We start from the raw sequence: 25,006 nt of genomic DNA, 5'->3' as shown, positions 1-25,006 counted from the left end.
CGGGGTCTCCACGAGTTCTCTGGGTAAAACTCTGTGCCCAGGTGATTCAAGTCCGAGGAGGCGTGGTACTTTTAAACCCAGACCTTTGGTTTCAACACCTGGAGGGTGGTCAGTCCTGCCATCCAGACAACAGGGGCCTTGGGGGTCAAACTGATGCTCTTGACCTTTAGGGATATCTATGTAACCGGGGCCCTGCAAGTTGTCAGCATCTGAGACTTCCTCCACAAGGCCATGGTCGACCCCGGCTTCCTGGATTGCGGGGCCATCGCTGGGTTGAAGGCAGCGTCCTGAGGGGTTGGTGCTCTCGGTGGGCACAGCTGAAGTTTCAGAGGGACCTCCCCCATGCCGCGTGGAGTCCGCATCTTCAGCAGACTCCTCGGGGCTACTGATCTGGGGGGCGGACACTGACTTGGTCAGCTTTGTGAGTGCCAGTTCCCGCTCCTCCTCCTCGAAAGGCAAAGAGCTAATGGACGTGAGGGAGGCCTGGATCCCGCTCGGCAAGCTCGTGTTGCTCTCAGTGTGCCCCCCTTCCAGGGAGTTTCTGTGCAGGGCATGTCTTCGGACCAGCTGGTGCAAGAAGTCCCTGTCACTGGGTAGCTCCAGGGTTCTGCTGCGAGCCTCGGACCAGGCGACAGAGCTTGGCTCGCTCTCAATGCCTGAGTCGGAGATGATGGAAGCAGATCTCTTGATGACCCCAGAGAGGACACACACTTCCTCCTTCTCCTCTATGTGAGGGTCCTTTGACAAACCCTTGATGTCCAAAGGGTCCCTCAAAGAAGAGTTCAGGGGCTCGCAGGGCTCCGAGGGGCTGACCTTCAGACTCAGCAGCACCATCTTGCTCCCTTGGCCCACCCCCTTTCCTAGACTGCTTAACTCATGCAGGGTGGTTTTCTCTGAAGAGACGGCACAGTGATGACTTCCACCGGCTACCCCTTTGCTTCGCTCAGTTCTGCCTAATTCGTGCTTGGCTCTGGAGCACCCACTCTCGTGCTGGGCGCCAGTGGGCACTGTGGGTTCTGTTCTGAAGGGGTTCTTATTGCTAGATTTCACATCAATGTAGGTCAGCGCTGGGGCCTGGCCATCCTCTGGACCAGGGCTCCTCCTGGGCAGATCCTCATCTGCCAGCAGATGCCCCCCAACATCAGACCTTGGGCCAGTCTGATGGTCAACTTCAGGCACACCTGCCTTGCTCTGGAAATCACCAACTGTCAGATACACCTGAGATTCAGAGCACACGTCCGTATGACTGGGTGTGGCGACATTCTTACTGGGCCCTGGACACCTAATAACCTCCTCATCAGAGTCTGTGGGGGATGATTTCATGGAGGCCAAGACTAGGTTTTCCCTCAGAGGTGATTTTCTATTTACAACAAGGTTCTCCTCTCTGTTGTTTAGGTTCATTATTGCTGGACTTGTTGCTGGAACATCAAAATTAGGGTAAATATTCAAATTACATCCTACAGAAAGAAAAAAAAAGAAAGAAAAATGTGTTATACTCTTCAAAATCTACATTCACAAATGATCCACTTGATTGTATAATAAAGAGTTTATCTGCACTCTATTCCTTGATCCTGAGAGATAACCTCTAAATTCTCAAAATTTCACAAGTAAGAAGGGCTTCCCTGGTGGCTCAGTGGTAAAGAATCCACCTGCCAATGCAGGAGATGCAGGTTTGATCCCTGTATCATGAATATCCCCTGGAGAAGGGCATGGCAACACACTCCAGTATTCTTGCCTGGGAAATCCCATGGACAGAGGAGCCTGACAGGATACAGTCCATGCGGCTGCAAAGAGTCGGACATGACTTAACGACTAAACGATAACAAAGGATGTCAGTTATTTGTGTTGGATTCTGATAGACAGCGGTGCTTATTTTAAATATCTTTTCCAACTGTTCAAATTTTCTGTAGTTCAACCATATAAATATAATGAAGATTAACATACATATAACATCCATTTCTGCTTTATTGACTATGCCAAAGCCTTTGACTGTGTGGATCACAATAAACTATGGAAAATTCTGGAAGAGATGGGAATTCCAGACCACCTGACCTGCCTCTTGAGAAACCTATATGCAGGTCGGGAAGCAACCATTAGAACTGGACATGGAACAACAGACTGGTTCCAAATAGGAAAAGGAGTCCGTCAAGGCTGTATATTGTCAGCCTGCTTATTTAACTTATATGCAGAGTACATCATGAGAAATGCTGGGCTGGAAGAAGCACAAGCTGGAATCAAGATTGCCGTCAGAAATATCAATAACCTCAGATATGCAGATGACACCACCCTTATGGCAGAAAGTGAAGAGGAACTAAAAAGCCTCTTGATGAAAGTGAAAGTGGAGAGTGAATAAGTTGGCTTAAAGCTCAACATTCAGAAAACGAAGAGATCATGGCATCTGGTCCCATCACTTCGTGGGAAATAGATGGGGAAACAGTGGAAACAGTGTCAAATTTTATTTTTTTGGGCTTCAAAATCACTGCAGATGGTGACTGCAGCCATGAAATTAAAAGACGCTTCCTCCTTGGAAGGAAAGTTATGACCAACCTAGATAGCATATTGAAAAGCAGAAATGTTACTTTGCCAACAAAGGTCCATCTAGTCAAGGCTATAGTTTTTCCAGTGGTCATGTATGGATGTGAGAGTTGGACTATAAAGAAAGCTGAGCACTGATGATGCTTTTGAACTGTGGTGTTGGAGAAGACTCCTGAGAGTCCCTTGGACTGCAAGGAGATCCAACCAGTCCATTCTGGAGTAGATCAGCTCTGGGTGTTCTTTGGAAGGAATGATGCTAAAGCTGAAACTCCAGTACTTTGGCCACCTCATGCGAAGAGTTGACTCATTGGAAAAGACTCTGATCCTGGGAGGGATCAGGGGCAGGAGGAAAAGGGGATGACAGAGAATGAGATGGCTGGATGGCATCACCGACTCAATGGACGTGAGTTTGAGTGAACTCCAGGAGTTGGTGATGGACAGGGAGGCCTGGCGTGCTGTGATTCATGGGGTCACAAAGAGGTGGACACGACTGAGCAACTGAACTGAACTGAACTGACTGAACCTGTATTAGATTATATATATACACATGTACATGTGTGTATGCACGTGTGCACACATACACACACAGACACAAGCCAATGTTTTGTACTTGTTGTGAGCAGCTGGGTTGGCTGCTCTCTCTGGAGCTTATACACATTCAAGCTGTCATGCACAGTGTAGACACTAGATGTCAGGGTACAACTAACTGAAAACCGAATAACGTGTTTTGTTTGAAACACTACACCGTTTTCAGAAGTCACCTAGACTTTTATGTTTTAATTGGTGGATAATTGCCTTACAATAGTGTGTTGGTTTCTGCCGTACATCAACACAAATCAGCCATAGCTATACACAACGTCCCCTCCTTCTTGAACCTCCCTCCCACATCCCACCCCAGGAGTCCAGAAGCAGGTCTTTCCTGTAACTGTCCTTGAGTTCCATGAGTTTGCCCATTCACTGCAGTGAAGTCACTTCCAATAACAAGCTTAATCTTAGTTCCTGCTTCTCCTCTGTGAACTGACAAAACACCTCACTGATTTGTTCCCATGGCTGTTGAGAGGTAAGCAGAGCAGCCGATGGGAACCCAGTGGTAATTCCAACTCTTGAGTTTTTCCAAAACTAAAAAGACACACCTGTGGCTGGGCAGTCCACATATCTGTCCTCGAAGATAACGGGCAGGGTGTTCCAGTCTCCATCAATGTCCAAGCACTCTGCGGGCAGCGGGGGCATGGTGGTGAGGTACTCCGAATTCCGGATATCCAGGGACAGCTGGCTGTGGGTCTGGATCCTGGGGAACATGGACCCGGTGAGCATCCAAAGGAGATTTAAAGGTTTTATTCTTGCTGCCCCTTCCATCTCATCCCATGACAGCATTTAGAAGATGTACGGTAGACAGTAACAATTGCCATCTATCTATCCACACTTCCTTTCTTCCCAGCTACCTATCCAGCCCCCAAAGCCCTGGCTATAGGTCTTCATACTATCAACATTTTCACATTCATTCATTCAACAAACTGTCACTGAACACTTCCTTCCTATGTGAAAAGAACTGGCTGGCATTGGTCAAACAGGAAGAGAGGCGATAAAACATACCCTTGCTACTCACCAGTTCTACGTCACTTTTAAACACTTTTTAAATAGTGCAACCCATGGCAAGAAATGCCCTTCATTTTCCATGGCCACCCCGTACAATCACACACACTCCCAGAAACACTCATGCTGAAACAAAAGCTTCAGAAATACTTCTTCTTATTACTACCTATCTTATTTCATTTAAAAAGTGTTGTTCTAAAGCCATGAAGACAATTTCACAGTCCACTAAATGGCTGTAACCTATTACTTGAGAAACACTCTAGTCTGTGCTTGAACAAGACAGGTCTTGACGGCTGAGTTCACTTGTCCACCCTGATTTGGGAGGATGGTTCTGTCTCTGATGCAAACACTATGACCTCCCTCCCCTCCATCTGACTCTAGATGAGAATGCCTGCATGCATGCTTTGCTGCCAGCATCACAGAGCCCACGTTCACTATCTCAATCTAAGGTTTAATTCTGTTCACAGCAATGAGGGCCTGTCCTCTGGTAATTTTCTCAATCTGAAATAAAATTTCCCTCTCAATTCTATAGTTCTTATTCTTTTATTTTTTACAATTTACTTTTAGTTTGTTCAGTTGCTTTACTGATAACAGCTTTACAAGGTTGTTTCTGCTGTACAACAATGTACAGTATGCTGCTGCTGCTGCTAAGTCGCTTCATATACATATATCCCCTGCCTCTTGAACCTCCCTCCCACCCCTTAACCTGACCCCTTTAGAATATAGTTCTTACTCTTAATGACCTAATTAAAAGTTCTGTTGCTGTTGTTCACTCACTAAGTTATGTCTGACTCGCTGTGACCCCATGGACTGCAGCACGCCAGGCTCCCCTGTCCTTCACTGTCTCCCAGAGTTTGCTCAAATTCATGTCCATTGAGTCAGTGATGATATCTAACCATTTCATCCTCTGTTGGCCCCTTCTCCTCCTGTCCTCAATCCTTCCCAGCATCAGGGTCTTTTCCAGTGAGTTGGCTCTTTGCATCAGGTGGCCAAAATATTGGAGCTTCAGCTTTAACATCTGTCCTTCTGATGAATATTCAGGGTTGATTTCCCTTAGGATTGACTGATTTGATGTCCCTGCTGTCCAAGGGACTCTCAAGAGTCTTCTAAGTTTACCTCCTCCTACACAGCATCATTGCTATCCTAGTGTATGCTCTTTATTATAGGTTAATATCTACTACTAATTGAATGGTAATCAATTTCTCTAATATCTGAATATTGAGATATCTATATATCTATTATATATCTATTATATATCTATAATATCTGAATATAAGAGATATCTAATATCTCTTATATCAAATGATATAATCACGTAGGTATCTGCAGGGCTCAGACCCTCACCTGCTTTAGACCTCTGCTCATATGTCTCCTCAGGGAGCCCATCTCTGATATATCTATGAAATAGCACCTTCTACAGCCTGTCACACTGATATATTTCTCCATAGCATTTACTGCATTTGGCATATCATATTTATTTATTTATGTTTAAATATGTTTCCATTACTAAAATATGAGCTCCATGAGAATGTGTCTGTTTGGTTCACTGCTGGATATCCTAATGCCCAAAATAGTGTCTGGCATACAGTCAACACCAAATAGGCTCTTTTTGAATGAAGGAATCTGCCTTTTACACCCAAGCACAAACTAAGAGAGGTTCAGTAACTAGTCAGATGTCACAAGTAGTATAAGTTCCAGGGTCAAAATGTCAAAACATGTGTATGAGATTTGAAATCCAAAGTCTTTCTACCATAGTCACTTGCCAGTTTTTTAAGACGTTAGTTATAATTATCATAGCACGAAGTCTGAATTCTTTATCCTGTGGGCCCATAAGTTCCCACAGAGGCTGGGTCCCACCCCACTTCTCCTACTTGTCACTCCAGTGTAGCTATGCTTGCTTACTGATGCTTTCAAACACCTTATGTTCCCATATAAGAAATCTTTACACCAGCTATCCCCTCTGACTCAACCGTCTTCTCTCATATCAGGACATGACTTATTATAACCCCAATTCAGTTCAGTTGCTCAGCTGTGTCCAACTCTTTGTGACCCCATGGATTGCAGCACACCAGGCCTTCCTGTCCATCACCAACTCCCAGACCCGGAGTTCTAGTATAATCCCAGTCTCTGCTCAAATGCTACACCCTCAGAAAAGTGGTATTTTATCACTTTGGCCAAAACATTCCTAACCTGTAAGTAATGCTTTAGCCATATTATATTGACATACAGGTTGTTCTTCAGTTGCTCAGTTGTGTCTGAATCTTTGCCATCTCATGGATTGTAGCACACCAGGCTTTCCTGTCCTTCACCATCTCCCAGAGCTTGCTCAAACTCATGCCCATTGTGTCGGTGATGACATCCAACCATCTCATCCTCTGTCGTCCTCTCCTCCTGCCCCCAATCCCTCCCAGCATCAGGGTCTTTTCCAATGAGTTGGTTCTTCGCATCAGGTGGCCAAAGTATTGGAGCTTCAGCTTCAACATCCATCCTTCCAATGAATATGCAGGGTTGATTTTCTTTAGGATTGACTGGTTTGATCTCACTGCAGTCCAAGAGACTCACAAGAATCTTCTCCAACACCATAGTTTGAAAGCATCAATTCTTTGGCACTCAGACTTCTTTATGGTCTAACTCTCACATCCACACATGACTACATACAGGTTTTACAGGTGTAAAAAAGATGAAAGTGAAAAGATCTTCAGGTCTGTCCTAAGTGATAGACGAATTTCAGTGTTTTTCCTGCTGGATTTACTGGGGCATCTCAAAACATTATTCCATCCAAATTTATTTTGGAGACAAACATACTATTCAGAAACAGAAAGAAACCTATAAACTTGTGTAGCCAAGACCAAACATCTTGGAGGAAACAGGAAGCACTGACTCTGCCCACCAGGGAAATCTATAACAAGAGACAATGATCTCCTCTTCTGTCAACCCTCTGACTTTTCTGAGTATTTTTACATTTTTTCCCATCTATCCTCCTAATTAGGTAGTTCAGTATTAATTCTTATGCTCAATGCATTTCATAGCTGCTACAAAGTCTCAGGTGAATTCTGTGGTTTTTTTTTCCCTGACATTGCTTGTGGCCATACCACCTGCTCCTAATTCATTTTGCAAAGAGGACTCAGCACAGATGTCTTCAGGGACCTAGGAAGTCTTGAATCTGTCTATAGAACCATCATGATACTCAACAACAGCAAAAACTCTGGCTGTTGACCTTCTTTGCCACCTGCCAGCTCCAACCTCTGCAATCTGTCTGGCTCTTGCCTTCAGAGAAAATGCACCTGAATGTAAAGAGATGGGCAGACTCTCTCCTTCATAATCAGGGATGAAGGGAAGAGCTAACTTTGAACAAGAATGTCCTTGGTGCTCATGGTGTGATGTGGACATGCCATTGGTTACTTACAGGTTTTCCTGAAAAGTCAGGACTGCAAGTTTTTGGTGCTCCATATAAAAGAAGGCCTCAGAAAACCTTCGGACCTGAAGAATAAAACAGTATAAACAATGTGACTCACTGGGTGGGTTTGGCCTTCATTTTCTAAAAGGAAATTAAGGCTCAATGAAGGAAGTAACATATATTAATAAGAAGAGAGCTGAGCCCACAACCCAGAGGTTCTGAAACACCTTTCTACCCTCCACAGCTGCCCTCTCTCATTTCTAGTTCTTAACACAAACCTGATTTATGGACACAATTGAACACATGTGTTTTGTTTTTTTTTTTTGAACACATGTTTATTGATCTGCTCTTGTTTTGCATTCTGTCATTTTTTTAAATTTAGGCCTTATTTCTTCTACTAGAATAAAAGACACTTGAAAACAGAAGCCATAAATAAATGCAGACGAATTAGAATTTGCAAAATCAGTCATGTAAGTGTGTCCAGAGACTCAGCTATTTGTCCTCTGGCTGGAAATGAGAAGACCAACATCTTTTATTACGCATGAGTCCCCACCCCCTGTGTACTTCCACCTGGTGGCAAAAAAAAAAAAAAAAAATGGCCTTAAGAACAATGGATGACATGTGAAGACACTTCCTCAAAATACTTTCAAAGCACTTCATCATATCCTTTAAGATCAGCTCGCCATCACTTGGTAGCCAAGGCTGGTACTTAATGAACAGTAGAGCAAAAAACTTCCCTAGAGCAAATGGGCTTCCCTTGTGGCTCAGTTGGTAAAGAATCTGCCTGCAATGCAGGAGAGACCCTTGTTTGATTCTTGAGTCGGGAAGATCCCCTGGAGTAGGGAAAGGCTACTCACACTCCAGTATTCTGGCCTGGGAGAATTCCATGGACTGTAGAGTCCATGGGGTCGCAAAGAGTCGGACACGACTGAGCAACTTTCAGAGCAAAGAACTGAGAACCAAAGGAAGGTCACAAAGTTTCTCTGCAAGCTCATGGTGGGTCAGGACTAGCACTTAGGTTGACAGCAGCCAATCCAGACTTTTATTCTGCCTGATGAACCAACTGTTGAAAAGCTTCCTGATATCTCTGCCATGTGACTACAGAACTTATACTGTTTGACCCCTTACCCGCAAGGTGTGATGCTCCTGGGTGAGATAAGTGGTCACTTGGGAGTGCAGCGTCACTGTGTCCAGGAACTGGGTCCACAGGGCCATCAGGTGGGAGGCCAGCCAGGCGAGATCCTTACTTATCTGCTCAGCTATCTTCTCTGGGTTATTCAACATCTGGGGAGGCAAAAGGGTGCAGTGAAGGACCTCCACTCCATGCAGCCACTGCCATCTTCCTCTGAGGGCTTTGCTGGCTTCTCTGCTTGTAATGAATCCCTCTCTTTCTCCAGACTCTCCTCTATAGCCCATTATACTCTGAACTCAGTATCTGGCCATCATGATAGCTTCCAATTATTAATAGTTACTATTTGGTAAGTAAAACACAAAGCATCTTTTAAATATATACATGAACTACTTAATCTCTACAATGAACCTTTGTTAGAATTATTGTAGTCATCATTTTACATAAAAAATAAAATGAGAGAATTAAATACATCAGAATACCCAAAGTCACACATAGCTGGGATTAAGCTGTAAGATCATCCCCCACAAAGCCAGGGCACCATGCTGCCTTTCCAGAGTAGGTGCTGGAAAACATCTCCTGAGAAATGATAAAGTCTTTATAACCTCACAGACAGCGTCAAACTCACTAGGTGATTTCCACATGGCTGGGAATAGCAAGAAGAGATAAGAAAACCTTGTTCAGTGATCAATGCAAAGAAATAGAGGAAAACAACAGAATGGGAAAGACTAGGGATCTCTTCAAGAAAATCAGAGATACCAAAGGAACATTTCATGCAAAGATGGGCTCGATAAAGGACAGAAATGGTATGGACCTAACAGAAGCAGAAGATATTAAGAAGAGATGGCAAGAATACACAGAACTGTACAAAAAAGATCTTCACAACCCAGATAATCACGATGATGTGATCACTGACCTAGAGCCAGACATCCTGGAATGTGAAGTCAAATGGGCCTTAGAAAGCATCACTACGAACAAAGCTAGTGGAGGTGATGGAATTCCAGTTGAGCTATTCCAAATCCTGAAGGATGAAGCTGTGACAGTGCTGCACTCAATATGCCAGCAAATTTGGAAAACTCAGCAGTGGCCACAGGACTGGAAAAGGTCAGTTTTCATTTCAATCCCAAATAAAGGCAATGCCAAAGAATGCTCGAACTACCGCACAATTGCACTCATCTCACACGCTAGTAAAGTAATGCTCAAAATTCTCCAAGCCGGGCTTCAGCAATATGTGAACCGTGAAGTTCCTGATGTTCAAGCTGGTTTTAGAAAAGGCAGAGGAACCAGAGATCAAATTGCCAACATCCGTTGGATCATGGAAAAAGCAAGAGAGTTCCAGAAAAGCATCTATTTCTGCTTTATTGACTATGCCAAAGCCTTTGACTGTGTGGATGACAATAAATTGTGGAAAATTCTGAAAGAGATGGGAATACCAGACCACCTGACCTGCCTCTTGAGAAATTTGTATGCAGGTCAGGAAGCAACAGTTAGAACTGGACATGGAACAACAGACTGGTTCCAAATAGGAAAAGGAGTTTGTCAAGGCTGTATATTGTCACCCTGTTTATTTAACTTCTATGCAGAGTACATCATGAGAAATGCTGGGCTGGAAGAAGCATAAGCTGGAATCAAGATTGTCGGGAGAAATTTCAATAACCTCAGATATGCAGATGACACCACCCTTATGGAAGAAAGTGAAGAGGAACTAAAGAGCCTCTTGATGAAAGTGAAAGTGGAGAGTGAAAAAGTTGGCTTAAAGCTCAACATTCAGAAAATGAAGATTATGGCATCCGATCCCATCACTTCATGGGAAATAGATGGGGAAACAGTGGAAACAGTGTCAGACTTTATTTTTCTGGGCTCCAAAATCACTACAGATGGTGACTGCAGCCATGAAATTAAAAGACACTTACTCCTTGGAAGGAAAGTTATGACCAACCTAGATAGCATATTCAAAAGCAGAGACATTACTTTTCCAACAAAGGTTCGTCTAGCCAAGGCTATGGTTTTTCCTGTGGTCATGTATGGATGTGAGAGTTGGGCTGTGAAGAAGGCTGAGCGCTGAAGAATTGATGCTTTTGAACTGTGGTGTTGGAAAAGATTCTTGAGAGTCCCTTGGACTGCAAGGAGATCCAACCAGTCCATTCTGAAGGAGATCAGCCCTGGGATTTCTTTGGAAGGAATGATGCTAAAGCTGAAATTCCAGTACTTTGGCCACCTCATGCAAAGAGTTGACTCATTGGAAAAGACTCTGATGCTGGGAGGGATTGGGGGCAAGAGGAGAAGGGGATGACAGAGGATGAGATGGCTGGATGTCATCACTGACTCGATAGACGTGAGTCTCAGTGAACTCTGGAAGTTGGTGATGGACAGGGAGGCCTGGCGTGCTGCAGTTCATGGGGTCACAAAGAGTCGGACATGACTGAGTGACTGATCTGATCTGATCTGATCTGATCTGGGCTCCACAGACCCAGCACCATCTTGCTGCCACGACTTCATATTTCCTAAGGAGAATCCAAGGCTGCCTTAACAAAAGCTTTAAGGACTCAGCCTAGAAAGGGCCTAGAGCTCTTGGAGGAACCTCGGGCTAGCTTCAGTTTAAAGCTAGGAGAGCCACCTGCTTGGGGGCGACTTTTATTCTGGAGAGGTAAGAAGAGAGATTACATCTCTGAGGACAGCCAGAGAACCAGTGGTCCAAGCCTAACACTGAGTCCTAGGCTTCATCATTTATCTACCAATAATTTAAAGTGCATCTCCCATGACCCAGGCTCATGCTTAGAATACATGGGGACACGAAGATGAATAAGAGAGTGTCTCTGCCTACAGAGAGCCTCATCCAGTGCAGGAAGTAGGAAGGTGTGTTTACCATGAAGAGTATAGCCAATATTTTCAAATAACTTTAAATGTAGTATAACCTATAAAATATCAAGATTATGTTGTACACCTGAAACCCATGTAATATTATAATTCAACAATACTTCAATACAAATGTGTATAGTATCCTTATCCTTAGGATATGGTTAAACATGAGCTCAAGAACATTGCAAAAAAAAAAAAAAGAGTTTAGGGATCTATCTGCCCTGGAAGATGATGCAAAGATACATAACCATGGCCATTTCAAACTCATCTCTGAGCTCCTTCTTTGCCGTGTGCCTCAGTCTCTCATCTGCAAAACGAAGGTGCAAAGCAAATAACTGTTTATTGGACATAATGAGGTCCAAAGCCTAGCCTGAAACACTGCAAGTTCTCTTCACTCTTCTTGGACCAACAGCTGACACTAGCATAATGCACAGAGGGTGGAGCAAAGCATCTGAGAGCAAGAAAAACAGAGAAGAAGAAATCTGACACCCAGTAAGGCTCTTTAATTTTGGGGTATTGAAGCTTTGTAATTAATGACTAGCTTCCAGATACAAAGCATCATTCAACTGTAGCGTCTCTAAGCTGCTTCTTCCAAGGGGAAAGATATGTCTTTGATGAAGACACAAGGTGCAACACTCCAAAATGAAAGAATGACCCTTACTTTCTTCTCATGGAAGCATTGCTTCCATCACTGGTTCTGTTTGGGAGTCAGAGAGAAAACAGGATGTTCAGTCTTGATTCAGGCCCATAATCCATGGCCCAAAGTGTTAAGGGTCAGAAAAGGAAGGACTTGGAGGGTGGGGGACATGGTCAGCCACTGGAAAACCTCCAGGCTGGAGAGTAAAGCTTTTAGATGGACTACTGAAAGGTTGTTGTTGAATCACGCGAAGACACCGGGATTCTTGGCCCCCAGAGGAGAAGAATTCAATCTGGGGCCAGAGACGAGGCTTGATCGCTCAGAGCTTTTGTGTAATAAAGTTTTATTAAAGTATAAAGGAGATAGAGAAATCTTCTGACATAGGCATCAGGAGGCAGAAAGAGTACCCGCTTGCTAGTGTTAACAATGAAGTTATATACTCTCCAATGAATCCAAAAAATGTCTAGAGGTTGTAAAGACCTCCCATAATTTACATTTTAAGATAACAGAATTAGCCAGAAGGTTGAATCCAGAGACTGTCCTCAGGCAGGATACATTATTGTTATATAATCCTAAGGAATGTAGAGAAGGAAAAAAAGTTTGTCCTTTCTTCCTCCTTGAGAATTCCAGACCCCTCTCTCCTTCGGGGACCCCTAGACTCCCTATCAACCTGCCTAGGAACTGACTCTCTCACTTATCTTTAAATTTTCCAACCTGTTTCCCTCACTAATGGACACCAAGCTCCTGTATCAGCACAAGACACTTCTTTGCCCTGATCATGTTCCCAGCTGTACCTCTGGCCTGGGGCTACCCATGGCTCCAGCCACATCAACCTGAACACACAGCTCTTTGCAAGCAGCAGACCTTTGATCGGCTTGCACTCCTTGGAAGGTCTCCTCGCATCTTCCAATCTCCTTTCCTCTTCTCTTCACCACTTTGACCTTGTCTGTTCTCCACCAGGGAACCGTTTCCAGAACCAATGCAGTTTGCCTTGTTTCTTTCTTTTCAAATTAACTTTTGTTAGAACTGCTTTATGATGTTGTGTTACTTTCAACTGTATGGCAAAATGCATCAGCCATACATATAGACACATCAGTCTTCCTGCTTTCTGATGGTTCTTTTGAAACTTCTACTGTGTTTCAAGTGTAACACTAGCCCTCCTCTCCTTGAAGTCTACTTGGCTTTGCACAGACCACTCTCAGGGCACCACTTGCCAGGTATTGCTCAGTGCCCGGCTTGGCCTGCATGCTGAGGTTTATCCTTTTCAATATTCTCCGTATCTTCTCCACAGCTGATGGATGATGAAAACTCAGCAGCTCTTTTCTGAGTAAAAGGGTGATTCTGCATCTATTGAGAGGCACCTGGGCCTCAGCAACTGAACTTCCCTCACTGGGCTTCTTATCCCAACACCCCAGCCCTCCCACCCTCCATTTCAGCAATATTGGCAAACACAGCATGAATTCTGAGCTCAGCCACCAGAGAGGTAAGGCAAAGCCATTCATTAAATGTGTCTTTGGGAGAATTATTTTTTCCCCTAGTTGATGACAGAAATGGCTCCAGATAAGATTAAGAAAGCCTCTAATTAAGCCACAAGAGGACTTTCCTACCCTCACGGAGGCCTGAGCCTGTTCAATTACTGATGATGGGTGTGGAAGGGTCTCTCTGGTGAGAAAAAGAGAAGCCCTTCCTGCTAACAAGGAGGCATCTTGGACCCAGTGACATTTCAGGGGGAAGTTGCCTACAAAATACATAGCTGCTCTACCTTGTGACTGCCCTCACGCTTTTCACTTGGGCCCAGACAAGCTCCTTTGCTCAATCGCGTCCCCACCCCTAACCCCCTTGTGGGGTTTACTGGTGTCTGTTGTGAGCTTGGAGGATGCTGAGCTCTGGGGAGACAAAGACACATACTTCTAGTCCTGGAAGAGGCACATGATAGCTATCTATCTCCATAGTTAAACCTACAAAGTGCTATGAAAGAAATGGATCCTGAGTACTGTAAAAAAGTCATGGAAGATTTCCTGGAGGAGACGATGGTAGCATTGCATCTTCAAGGTAAGCAGGGTCAGGTGGAGAAAGCCTGCTGTATTTCCCCTGAGTTAGCCGTGTTCTCTCGTCATGGGCCTCAGTCCTGGCTGCAAACTGAATCATCTGCTAAGTCGCTTCAGTCGTGTCTGATTCTTTGCAACCCTATGGACCATAGCCTGCCAGGCTCCTCTGTCCATGGGATTCTCCAGGCAAGAATACTGGAGTTGGTTGCCATGTCCTCCTCCAAGGGATCTTCCCAACCCAAGTATCGAACCCACATCTCCTAAGTCTCTTGCACTGGCAGGCAGGTTCTTTACCACCAGCACCACCTGAAGCCCCAACTGAATCACAGGGTTTGGGCTTATCTCTGAAGGTAGGACCCAAACATCAGGAATTTTCAACTACTGTCCGGTAGACACTGTGTGATCTGACCCTGTCTGCTGTACTGAAGCACATGGCTGAGTTTCACTAGAACCTTTCCATCGGTTACAGAGAGGTTACAACCTGTCCTTTCTTAAAGCACACTGCACAGCAGGGACCCTGACCAGCTGCTCCAACTCACCTTTCCAGCCCAGCCTCCCACAGCCGGCTTCAAATGTACTCCCTGAAGCCATCCCGGGTCCCAACCACATCATGGCACTCCATCAGGTCCAGTCTTGCACTGGTTTTGCATGGTGGTCCTTCCTGCCTCTCTCCTGACCTCACTGAGAGCCGCCTGTGCTCCTACAGCCCTGCCCCCATCTTATGCTCCCGGTCCAGCAGTAACAGCTCCTGCCTCACATGGGCTGTGAGTCCTGGGAAGCTCTCTACCATCTTCGTGCTTGTATTCCCAACAGAGTAGCCGGCACATAGTAGGTGCTTAAGAAATGTGAGTAAGATTCACATAGAGTAAAAGTGCAGGGACGCCCCTGGCAGTCCAGCGGTTAAGAACCCACAGATCCATTGCAGGGGTAACAGGTTCGATCCATGGTTGGGGAACTAAGATCCTACATGCTGTGTGGCACAGTCAAAAAATAAAAATAAATTTTTTTTAAAAAAGTGCAGGTGAATTGCTCCTTGACTGTAGAGCTCTATGTTTTCAAATTGTCTTAAATCGCCCGAAACAGTTTCCACTTCAGAGTCCACCCTTTTGTGACCATGTGCTCGGTTGACCACTTGGTGGTGATGCCCTGCCTCTAAACACCCTATGGGCAGTGATGTGCCTTTTCGGAAGGTTCTGGGGAGGCAGCTCTGTTTCTTTCACTCCCGGCAGTGGGCCAGCCCTTCAGGAAACCACAGAGCAGCCCGGTGCACACCCCAACTCTCCCTTTCTCTCCCTGACACCCAGCTGCCTCCCTCCCTGCAGCTAATCTGGTTACTCTGAACCAGATTAAAGTCTGCGGCAACACCGTCACTCAAAACCAGGGGCCATTTCCCTGCAGTTTGTGGGCTCCATGCCAAAGCAGGCAGGCAACCCACTGGCTTTTCGTGAAATATGTCTAGCAGCCTGAGTTGTTGCCTGAACCAGTGTGGGGACCAGATGCATCAATACTGCAGTGGCTCCCAGATGGCCTTGGGTTCAGGCCCTAAGCCCACCCCTTAGTGGTGCAGGAACCAGCATGTTCCTCTGTGCAAAATGAATGGGGACACACCTGTGTCCCCCCGACCCCAGGCACTCATGGGGCTGCCGTGGGGGAAGCACCTGGGGCATGTGTGCATTTCAGGCGCACAGTGTGATGACGTATCCACAGACTGTGACCCCGGCACAGGCCGGGACCTGGGACCTGGGACCTATGCAGCAGTGCTGCAGTGCCTGCATCTGGACACCCCTCTCCTCCAGCAACAAATACAAAGAAACTGCGCGAGGCTACACGTGACTGGGTGCACGAGACTACACGTGACTGGGGGCACGAGACTACACGTGACTGGGGGCACGAGACTACACGTGACTGGGTGCACGGGACTACACGTGACTGGGTGCACGGGACTACACGTGACTGGGTGCACGAGACTACACGTGACTGGGTGCACGAGACTACACGTGACTGGGTGCACGGGACTACACGTGACTGCACGGGACTACACGTGACTGGGTGCACGGGACTACACGTGACTGGGTGCGAGACTACACGTGACTGGGTGCACGAGACTACACGTGACTGGGTGCACGGGCACTTGAAGCAAATTCTGGGCAAAAGATACAAACAGGCCAAAACCCAACTGCCAGTTGTGAAGAGCCTGGAGCAAAAGCATGCCCCCTGCACAAGACACCTCCTAAGGGGTGGACACAACACCTAAGCCCTGCCCCTGGCCCTGGTCACACCCCACCCTCGCCCCATATAAAGAACCAGCTTGCCCCCACCTTGGGGAGTGAGCAAGCAAGGAAACTTGTTACTTGTTCTCACTCCCTCCTACTGCAGCGGGGACCCCAGTAAAGCCTTGCCTGAATTCCCTGTCTGGCCCCTGATCAATTTCTATTGATAAAGAAGACCAAGAACCCTAGTTGGTAACAACATGACTGCCACAATAAAGTTATTTAATACACCTATCACCTCATAGAGCTAAAATAGTTTTTCTTGTGATGAGCACTTCTAAGATCTACTCTCCTGGTAAATTTGAATGTATAATACAAAAGTGTTAGTTATAATCACCATACTGTATATTACAGCCCCAGAAGTTACTTATAGTGGAAGGTTTATACCTTTTGACCACCTTCACTTGATTCCCTCACCTCCACACACCCCTGCCCCTGGCAAACACCCATGTGGTCTCTTTTCCTATGAGCCTTTTTTTTTTAAGATTCCACATATAAATGAGATAATATAGCATTTGTCTTTTTCTAAATGACTTATTTCACTCAGCATCATGCCATCAAGTTTCATCCATGTTGTCACAAATGTAACGATTTCCTTCTTTTATGGCTGTATAATATTCCACTGCACTTAGACATAGTACATCTTCTTTATGCATTCAGGTTGACACTCAGGGTATTCCCATGTCTTGGGAACATAATGTTACAGTGAACATGGGGGTGCAGATATCTCTTCGTGATTTCATTTCCTTTGAATAAATACCCAGAAGTTGGAATTGCTATGGGCGGAGGAGCCTGGTAGGCTGCAGTCCATGGGGTCGCTAAGAGTCAGACAGGACTGAGCGACTTCACTTTCACTTTTCTCTTTCATGCACTGGAGAAGGAAATGGCAACCCACTCCAGTGTTCTTGCCTGGAGGATCCCAGGGATGGGGGAGCCTGGTGGACTGCTGTCTATGTGGTCGCACAGAGTCGGACACGACTGAAGCGACTTAGCAGCAGCATGGTAGTTCTAGTTTTAATTTTTTGAGGGACCTCCATACTGTTTTCCATAGTGTCTGCATCAATTTACATTCCCACCAACAGGGCACAAGAGTCCTCTTTTCTCCATATTCTTGCCGGCACATTTTTCTTGTCTTTTTGATGAGAGCTACTCTAACAGGTGGGCTTTCCTGGTGGCTCGGATGGTAAAGAATCTGCCGGCAATGTGAGAGACCTGGGTTCAGTCCCTGGGTGGCTAAGATGCCCTTTGGAGGAGGGCATGGCAACTTACTCCAATATTCTTGCCTGGAGAATCCCCATGGACAGAGGTGCCTGGAGGGCTACAGTCTATAGGGTCGCAAAGAGCCAGACACATCTGAGTGACTAAGCACAGCACAGCACATTCTAACAGGTGTGAGGTGATACCTTATTGCAGTTTTATTAATATCTGGAGAGCTTTTAATTAAACATGCAAACCCATGAGCTCCACTCTACTCCCATTTCCTCTGTTTCAACCAGTTTAGCTGGGACCCAGGTCAAGATGTTTCTTTAAAGTCCAAGTGTATTTCTACTGAAAGGCCAGGGATAAGAAACACTGGTTTAAAAGGCAGAAATGCTAGTTTTCAATGAGACCATCTCAACTCCTGCCCAGACATGGATTAGCCATGTCACCAACCCTGAAGTGCATGCTGCCTTCCACCTCGTGTGCCTCTCATGACATGAGGATAACCGTGCTCACCCAGACCTGCCAACACCATGGGATGCGACAGTGCTCCAGAGACTGTAAACAGCTGCTTGCATCAGCCGAGTACTTATTAAGCACAGACTCTTAGTACACGCTTGATGAACATCTGGCAAAAACACATCACTGTTTCAACATCATCGTCATCATTGAAGCTAGCCTCATGATACGTGTGAGCCATCTGAGCCGAGCCGCAAGATTTCTGTCACCCTCTATGAGAAACACATAACCCAAAGTCCACAAACGTTTGCTAGGTGGATGGATAATGGACAATAAAAAGTGTGAGTGCTGGGTTGCTTCAGTCATGTCAGACTCTGCAACCCTCTGGACTGTAGCCTGCCAGGCTCCTCTGTCCATGGGATTCTCCAGGCAAGAATACTGGAGTGGGTTGCCATGCCTTCCTCCAGGGGATCTTCCTGTCCCAGAGATGAAACTCACGTCTCCTGTGGCTCCTGCATTGCAGGCGAATTCTTTACCACTGAGCCACTGGGGAAGCCCAATAAATAGTGTAAATGTCAGGGAAACCAAGACCTGTTAACCTGTTTGGTATTTTTCAAAATATCTAGCATGTGGCCAGGCACACAATAGATGTCTAAGAGATCCAGAGATTTAGGGCAGTGGGATGTGAGAGTGTTTCTTCAGTTGAAGATGTAACAGGAGGTTACCAGTCTTGTCTCTTCATCTCTGATCTCTACACCAAGCAAGCAATGCTGCCCCATATAACTACTGCTGTTCAGAACCAAGGAGTTGGCTCCCTGATTACCTGCAGCTCTGAGCACAGCTGAGAGAGTGTTTCTTCAACAGCAAGTGACTCTAGAAAGAAAAAAAAAAAAACATAATGAAACAAACACATAATGAACTGTGGAATTGCTAATGGAAGGTAGGAAGCACAGATTTCAAGTTGGCATTGACGTCACAGAAAAAAAAAAAAAGGCTCTGTGGATTCCTGTCATCTCTTATGTCTAAAAGATCCTGTTTATAAAAAGCATGATTTGAAGCCATGTGATGTCACCCTGGGTTAGAGTCAACATGTTCCTTGTGATGCATTTTGAGAAACAGAAGATCCCCAAGTTCACTTTGTGTGGTCCAAAGCAATCCCACATTCTGCTGTGCTTTTGTGGTATGTGTGCACGGGCGCACGCACACACACACACACACACACACACAAAACTGGATCCTGACATCTGGGACCTAGATCTAGATCTCCTTCACACAGGTGGCTGTTTAGAAGTCCAGGAACGTGGGATGGCAGAGCCTAGCCTCCTGCTCAGCACCACCACCTCATCGCGACCTTCCACGCAGGCAGTAGAGGAGCCTGTAACCTTGACGTCTTCTCAGTTGGAACTGGGTGGACTCTGGCCATTTGCGGCTTCACAGTTTTGCCTGTGTTTGAACTCTCCCTAGTTCCATGTGGCTGTGATAAGACCTTGCGGGTGGCTGCTGCATGAGTTTTACTTAAAGCATGGTTGAAAAGGTGAGTGTGAGGAAACCTTCAGCTCCGACGGTCCTCACGGGTGGCACACACCTGCCTACCTGGCAGCTGCCCTCAGCCCCACATGAGGCGGAACAGGCTTTGGTCAGTGTCCGTGGCTGTGCACTCGGGGTCTGGCACAATGCCTGGTACAGTAAACATTCAATAAAAATATGGTGAGTGAGTGAATGAACAAATACATTCAGTTCTTTTTTTGGTTTAAAAAAAAAAGTTGAAGCAAGAAGCCAACTACAAGGACACTGACTTCACTTTCTGTTTGAGCTAAACTGGCTCTGAGCTGTGCGGGTCTCCTTTGAGTGCATCTGACCTGAAAAATTTCAACTCCAAGATCATGTGCTTCAAAGAGGGCATCAGAGGGACTTCCTTGGCAGTCCGGCGGTTAAGAAGACTCTGTGCTCCCAGTGCAGGGAAGATGGGTTCAATCCCTGGTCAAGGAACAAAGATTCCTTATCCCACACGGTGTTGCCAAAAACAATTTTTTTCAAAAGAGGGCCTTAGAGCTGACAAAACCCAGGTGGTAAGAGGGCGCCAGAGGTCAAGGCAACAACAATGTTGCAACTACTTCTTCATTCTGCACGCCAAGCACTGGGTGTGAGGCATCTGGGCTCAGATCCGGCTTCTGCCCTTAAAGACCCCCAGTCTAGTGGGGATGAGAAATATGCAAATACAGGATTGTTGTGTGGCGTGTTCAGTGTAATAACAGACACACGCAAGGCCATTGATCCCACCAAATCTACAACTCGCTCCAAAGGTGAGATCTCAGGGCTCAGGGAGAGACGCTGAGGTTCCCCACAGCAGGGCTGTTATTAACCGTGAATAGCAGGCTGAGTTGGAGAAGGAAATGGCAACCCACTCCATTGTTCTTGCCTGGAGAATCCCATGGGCAGAGAAGCCTGGCAGGCCATGGTCCATGGGGTCGCAGAGAGTCAGACACGACTGAAGCGACTAAGCACGCACCAGGTTGAGGGCCTGGCTTCTGTTCCAAGGACAAAGGGCCTCTTTAGGGGACTTTGAGCAGAACAATAACCCACTGCCTACTGTGAATGAGTGTGACCTGATATAAAAGGCTGCCCCAAGCACAGCACCTCTGTGCTCCTGCCCCATCCTGCCACACATGGCTGTGTGACCCTGAGTGGTCATTTCACCTCTCTGAGCTGCAGTCCCACCATCCGTCAGTCAAGAGGGAAGGGGCCCAATGATCATGATGTCTGGTGATGTACAAGAAGCAAGTCATCCCTGGAAAGCCAAAGATGATGACTACCGAGAGCTTTCTCTAATAACCCATTAAACACATACATTTAGGTATTTCTTGGACTGTTTTACACTCTTATAAGTTGCAATCCCGTAGCTACAGCCTCATTAAGAAAAAGGCTGCAAACAGGCATTTTCCCTTAGAAAGCAACTCCACATTATGTACCCAGGGTAGATGTTTAATACATGTTTAATAAATTTAATAACTTGGTGGGTGAATGAATGAATGAGTAAATGAACACGATGACTAGAGGCACATGTGCCTTTTCTTCCTGCATTGGCATGCCCACGATGTCCTCCTGCTAGAATGATGTAAAATGCCCAAACACCAAAACAAAAACCAAACCAAACCTACCCGAAACAGTGCTTGCTACTGTGACATTTATAAGAGCGTGCTGACGCCCGAGGGCAGAGGGTCAGCTGCTGGGCTGAGTCCCCCCCATTCCTAGTTCCCAGCCCCTTACCCAGCTCCATGCGCGGCAGCTCGGGGATGTCCCTCAGGATGGTCAGGAAGTAGGCACGCAGTCCCCGGTAGGCGTGCAAGAGCAGGAAGCACAGCTCCCGGTGCCACTTGTAAGCGTGCTGCATGCAGTTCTCAGACGGCACGTAGAAGCTCCCCTGTGGGGGGAAACAGAAGCAGAAGCTGAGGACCATCCCTGGAGCCTGGTCCTGAAAAAACTGGGGAAGACGGTCAAGACTCCAGCAAAAGAGTTGGAATCTCCTCCCTCCCCTTCTGCATGGGAAACCCACTGAAATTGGCCAAGCCTCTGTCTTATAATTTTCAAATTAAAACAATAACGATAGTAATAACAACATTAGATGATGATGATGACCATGATGAGGGCACGGACCTCACAGGTTTGGGGCAAGTGAATGTCGCCCCCTCTTATAAGACTCTTTCTTGCCACTGTAAGAAGAAGTCATGTGACCAACAGAGGGGGCTCCTTCTCACAGGGAGGTAAGGCATTTAGAAAGACCTCTGTATTGGTGGATGAAGAGCACAGTGCTGAGAAGGAGAAAAACGCTTTGCTGTAAAATAGGAGGAAGTTGGTGAGTTTCAGTTCTCAGTGTTGAAAGTGTCAGAGGCTGTGGGTGTGACCATGGAGTCTGAGAATGCTCCATACTGTGTTTGTAGGTGTAAGACACATTACACCCATAATTACACATTGCAAGTCATTTATCTTGCAGGAAAAGATGCCTGAGTCCACAAGTTACTTGTAGGCCGAGACATGATGGAGGAGGACCAGGACAGTTCTGAATTTCTTGCAACCCCACCAGAGAAGGATGACTTCAGGTGAATTTCAGGAAGGACTTAAAAATGAGAGAAAGGATTCTCAGAGATGGGTTTGGACGGAAAAAGAGAGGTACTGAGTACTGTGGGCTTCCCAGCTGGTGCCAGTGGTAAAGAATCCACGTGCCAATGTGAGAGACGTGGGACATGGGTTTGAACCCTGGGTCAGGAAGATCCCCTGGAGGAGGAAATGCAACCTACTCCAGCATTCTTGCCTGGAGAGTCCCATGGACAGAGGAGCCTGGCAGGCTATAGTCCATGGGGTCACGAAGAGTTGGATGCGACTTAGCACACACCAATTGGAGAATTCCACAGTGTAGGAATCTATGGCCCGTGTGGCTATGAGGGGAGCAAGTAAATGTCTCTTCACCATCTCGTGCTACCTAGCCTGCCCTGCTGGGTGAAACTCCAGGTAAAACGTTGTCAGACTACGTCCTCTTGGCTCCTGTGAGTTGACTTGCATGCTGTCTATGAGGCAGCCTCCTGCCCTCTTTGTCTCCTTCTCCCTTGCCTCCTTCTAAGAGGGCTGAGTCGGTGAAGTGGGGGCAGGACAGGTCTGATAGGGGTCAGCAGCCATCTGAAACTTCCTCTACTCCCAATGGTGTCACGAAGGTGGGTGCACTTGTTTGCACTCTCATCACTACATCATGTTTGCTGACTCATGGAATGCTTAGGAAACCTGGATGGAAGTCTCAGTCAGGTCTGCCGTCACCTCTCTCTGAGTCAGTTTTAGGTTAATTCCTTGTTTTTTCAGTCACCAAGTTGTGTCTGACTCTTTTCAATCCCATGAACTACAGCATGCCAGGCTTCCCAGTCCTTCACTATCTCCCGGGATTTGCTCATATTCATGTCCACTGAGTCAGTGATGCCATCCAACCATCTCATCCTCTGTCACCTCCGTTTCTTGCCCTCAATCTTGTCCAGCATCAGGGTCTTTTCCAATGTGTTGGCTCTTCACACCAGGTGGCCAAAGTATTGGCATTTCAGCATCAGTCCTTCCAGTGAAAATTCAGGGTTGGTTTCCTTTAGAATTGACTGGTTTGATCTCCTTGCAGTCCAAGGGATTCTTGAGAGTCTTCTCCAGTGCCACAATTCAAAAGCTTTCGAATTGCTTTTTGAATTCCCTGGTAAGAGACTGCAGGACAGACATTAGCCAGCAGGAAGATCGTGGCCTGTGCTCTGGAGAGCAATGTCCATGGGAAGGGGGTGGGGCAGAGGGAGGAGCCCGCTGCACAGAGACCTCAGTCAATCCCAGGGGAAGCTCTGGACCTGCAGACTCTCTGGCCAGGCCTTTGTACTCATGCATTGACTGTTACTGGTCACCCAGGGAGGAGGTGTGACCTTGGTCAGCAGCTCTCTCAGACAGAGCAGCCTCCAGAGAGGGACTTGGCCACCCACTGTTGGCCACCATTGTCCTTGGCAGAGCAGGAGGGAGTGATTCAGGTCTAAAGGTGGAAACTGGGCATCACAGAATTCCCTGTGGAAAGTCCCAGCAGCGTCCTTCACTCCCCAGCACCTCAAATTAACCCTGGCTTTGCCTAACAAGGTCCCTACTGATTTGGACTGAACAAAGACATTCAACAAGCTTTGGCATTGAAAGGTTTCTCCATTTCATCAAGCAGAAAACCCAGGCAGGACACCTGTAGTCACCAGTGGCCCAGGGTAATCTGTATATTCCTACTTCTCATCTTTCCTATTATATTAAGATCAGAAGCAGTACAGCTGTGGGAAGACAAGCAAAGTTTGTGCATAGCAGGGAGCATGTGTGCTGCACTCTCCAGGTCTACAGAGCAAGAAATAATTCACTGTTCATGAACCATCTAGATGTTCCCATCACACTGTATCTCACTGGATCCTTAACAAGCACCTTATAAGGCAGATATTCTCACTTTGATTTTCAAAATATAATACAGATATGGTAAAAAAAAATCTCAGTATTACCAAAGGAAGCACGATATACAGTTCCCTTTCCCCAGAGTGAATAATTTTCTTGTACGTCCTTCTATGAAGCTTCCATATGCATACATATTGATGTATATTTATGTGCACTTACATGCATGTATGTTCTAAAACAGACAGACTCATGTCGGAGAAGGCAATGGCACCCCACTCCAGTACTCTTGCCAGGAAAATCCCATGGGCAGAGGAGCCTGGTAGGCTGCAGTCCATGGGGTCGCTAAGAGTCGGACACGACTGAGCGACTTCACTGTCTCTTTTCACTTTCATGCATTGGAGAAGGAAATGGCAACCCACTCCAGTGTTCTTGCCTGGAGAATCCCAGGGACGGGGAAGCCTGGTGGGCTGCCGTCTATGGGGTCACACAGAGTCGGACACGACTGAAGTGACTTAGTATAGCATAGCATAGCATGTTGGAAGATGTTCTGGGACATTTCTCTGTTACTTATTTTTATCACTTATGCCTTGAAGTTCTTTCTTCTCAGACCAAATAAGTGATAAAAATCCAATTCCCATTCCGCAGGTTAAAGGCTGTGGCTCAAAGGATACAGTGAGCTGCACAAGGTCACTCCGCGTTTCTGCCCGCAGCAGGAAGGATTCTCAAGTTCAGGGGCTCAGCAAAGGCAGTCCTTGCTCACCTGCCACGTGTGCCTCTGGGAACCACACTGGTAGAGGACAGCTGCTCTGCTTAACTATGACAGAGGCCTGAATACAAGCCCTGCAGTGCCTCCCTCAGCCGTGACTAAGCAGAAATAAAAGCGACAGAGGATTAACAAAGGCATCGGATCTCGTGGCTCTGAGTTCCCAGCTTGTTTGCTTCCGACAGCCC

At 46.4% G+C, this 25,006-nt stretch overlaps 1 protein-coding gene across 1 annotated transcript in view; it reads right to left on the bottom strand.

The window, feature by feature from the left end:
* The window catches only part of FAM135B (family with sequence similarity 135 member B), a 149,157-nt gene that overhangs the window by 13,558 nt on the left and 110,593 nt on the right, over positions 1-25,006 (bottom strand). The window contains 6 exon segments of the mRNA XM_005904046.2: positions 3-1,457; positions 3,669-3,823; positions 7,535-7,608; positions 8,654-8,809; positions 18,951-19,000; positions 21,395-21,548. Of these exon segments, the coding sequence (XP_005904108.2) occupies positions 3-1,457; positions 3,669-3,823; positions 7,535-7,608; positions 8,654-8,809; positions 18,951-19,000; positions 21,395-21,548 (2,044 nt within the window).

This window comes from Bos mutus, chromosome 14 (genome assembly GCF_027580195.1).
Source record: "Bos mutus isolate GX-2022 chromosome 14, NWIPB_WYAK_1.1, whole genome shotgun sequence".
In the NCBI taxonomy this organism is placed as follows: Eukaryota; Metazoa; Chordata; class Mammalia; order Artiodactyla; family Bovidae; genus Bos; species Bos mutus.
The sequence above is the reverse complement of the archived record's forward strand: the minus strand, read 5'-3'. Positions and strand labels throughout refer to the sequence as shown.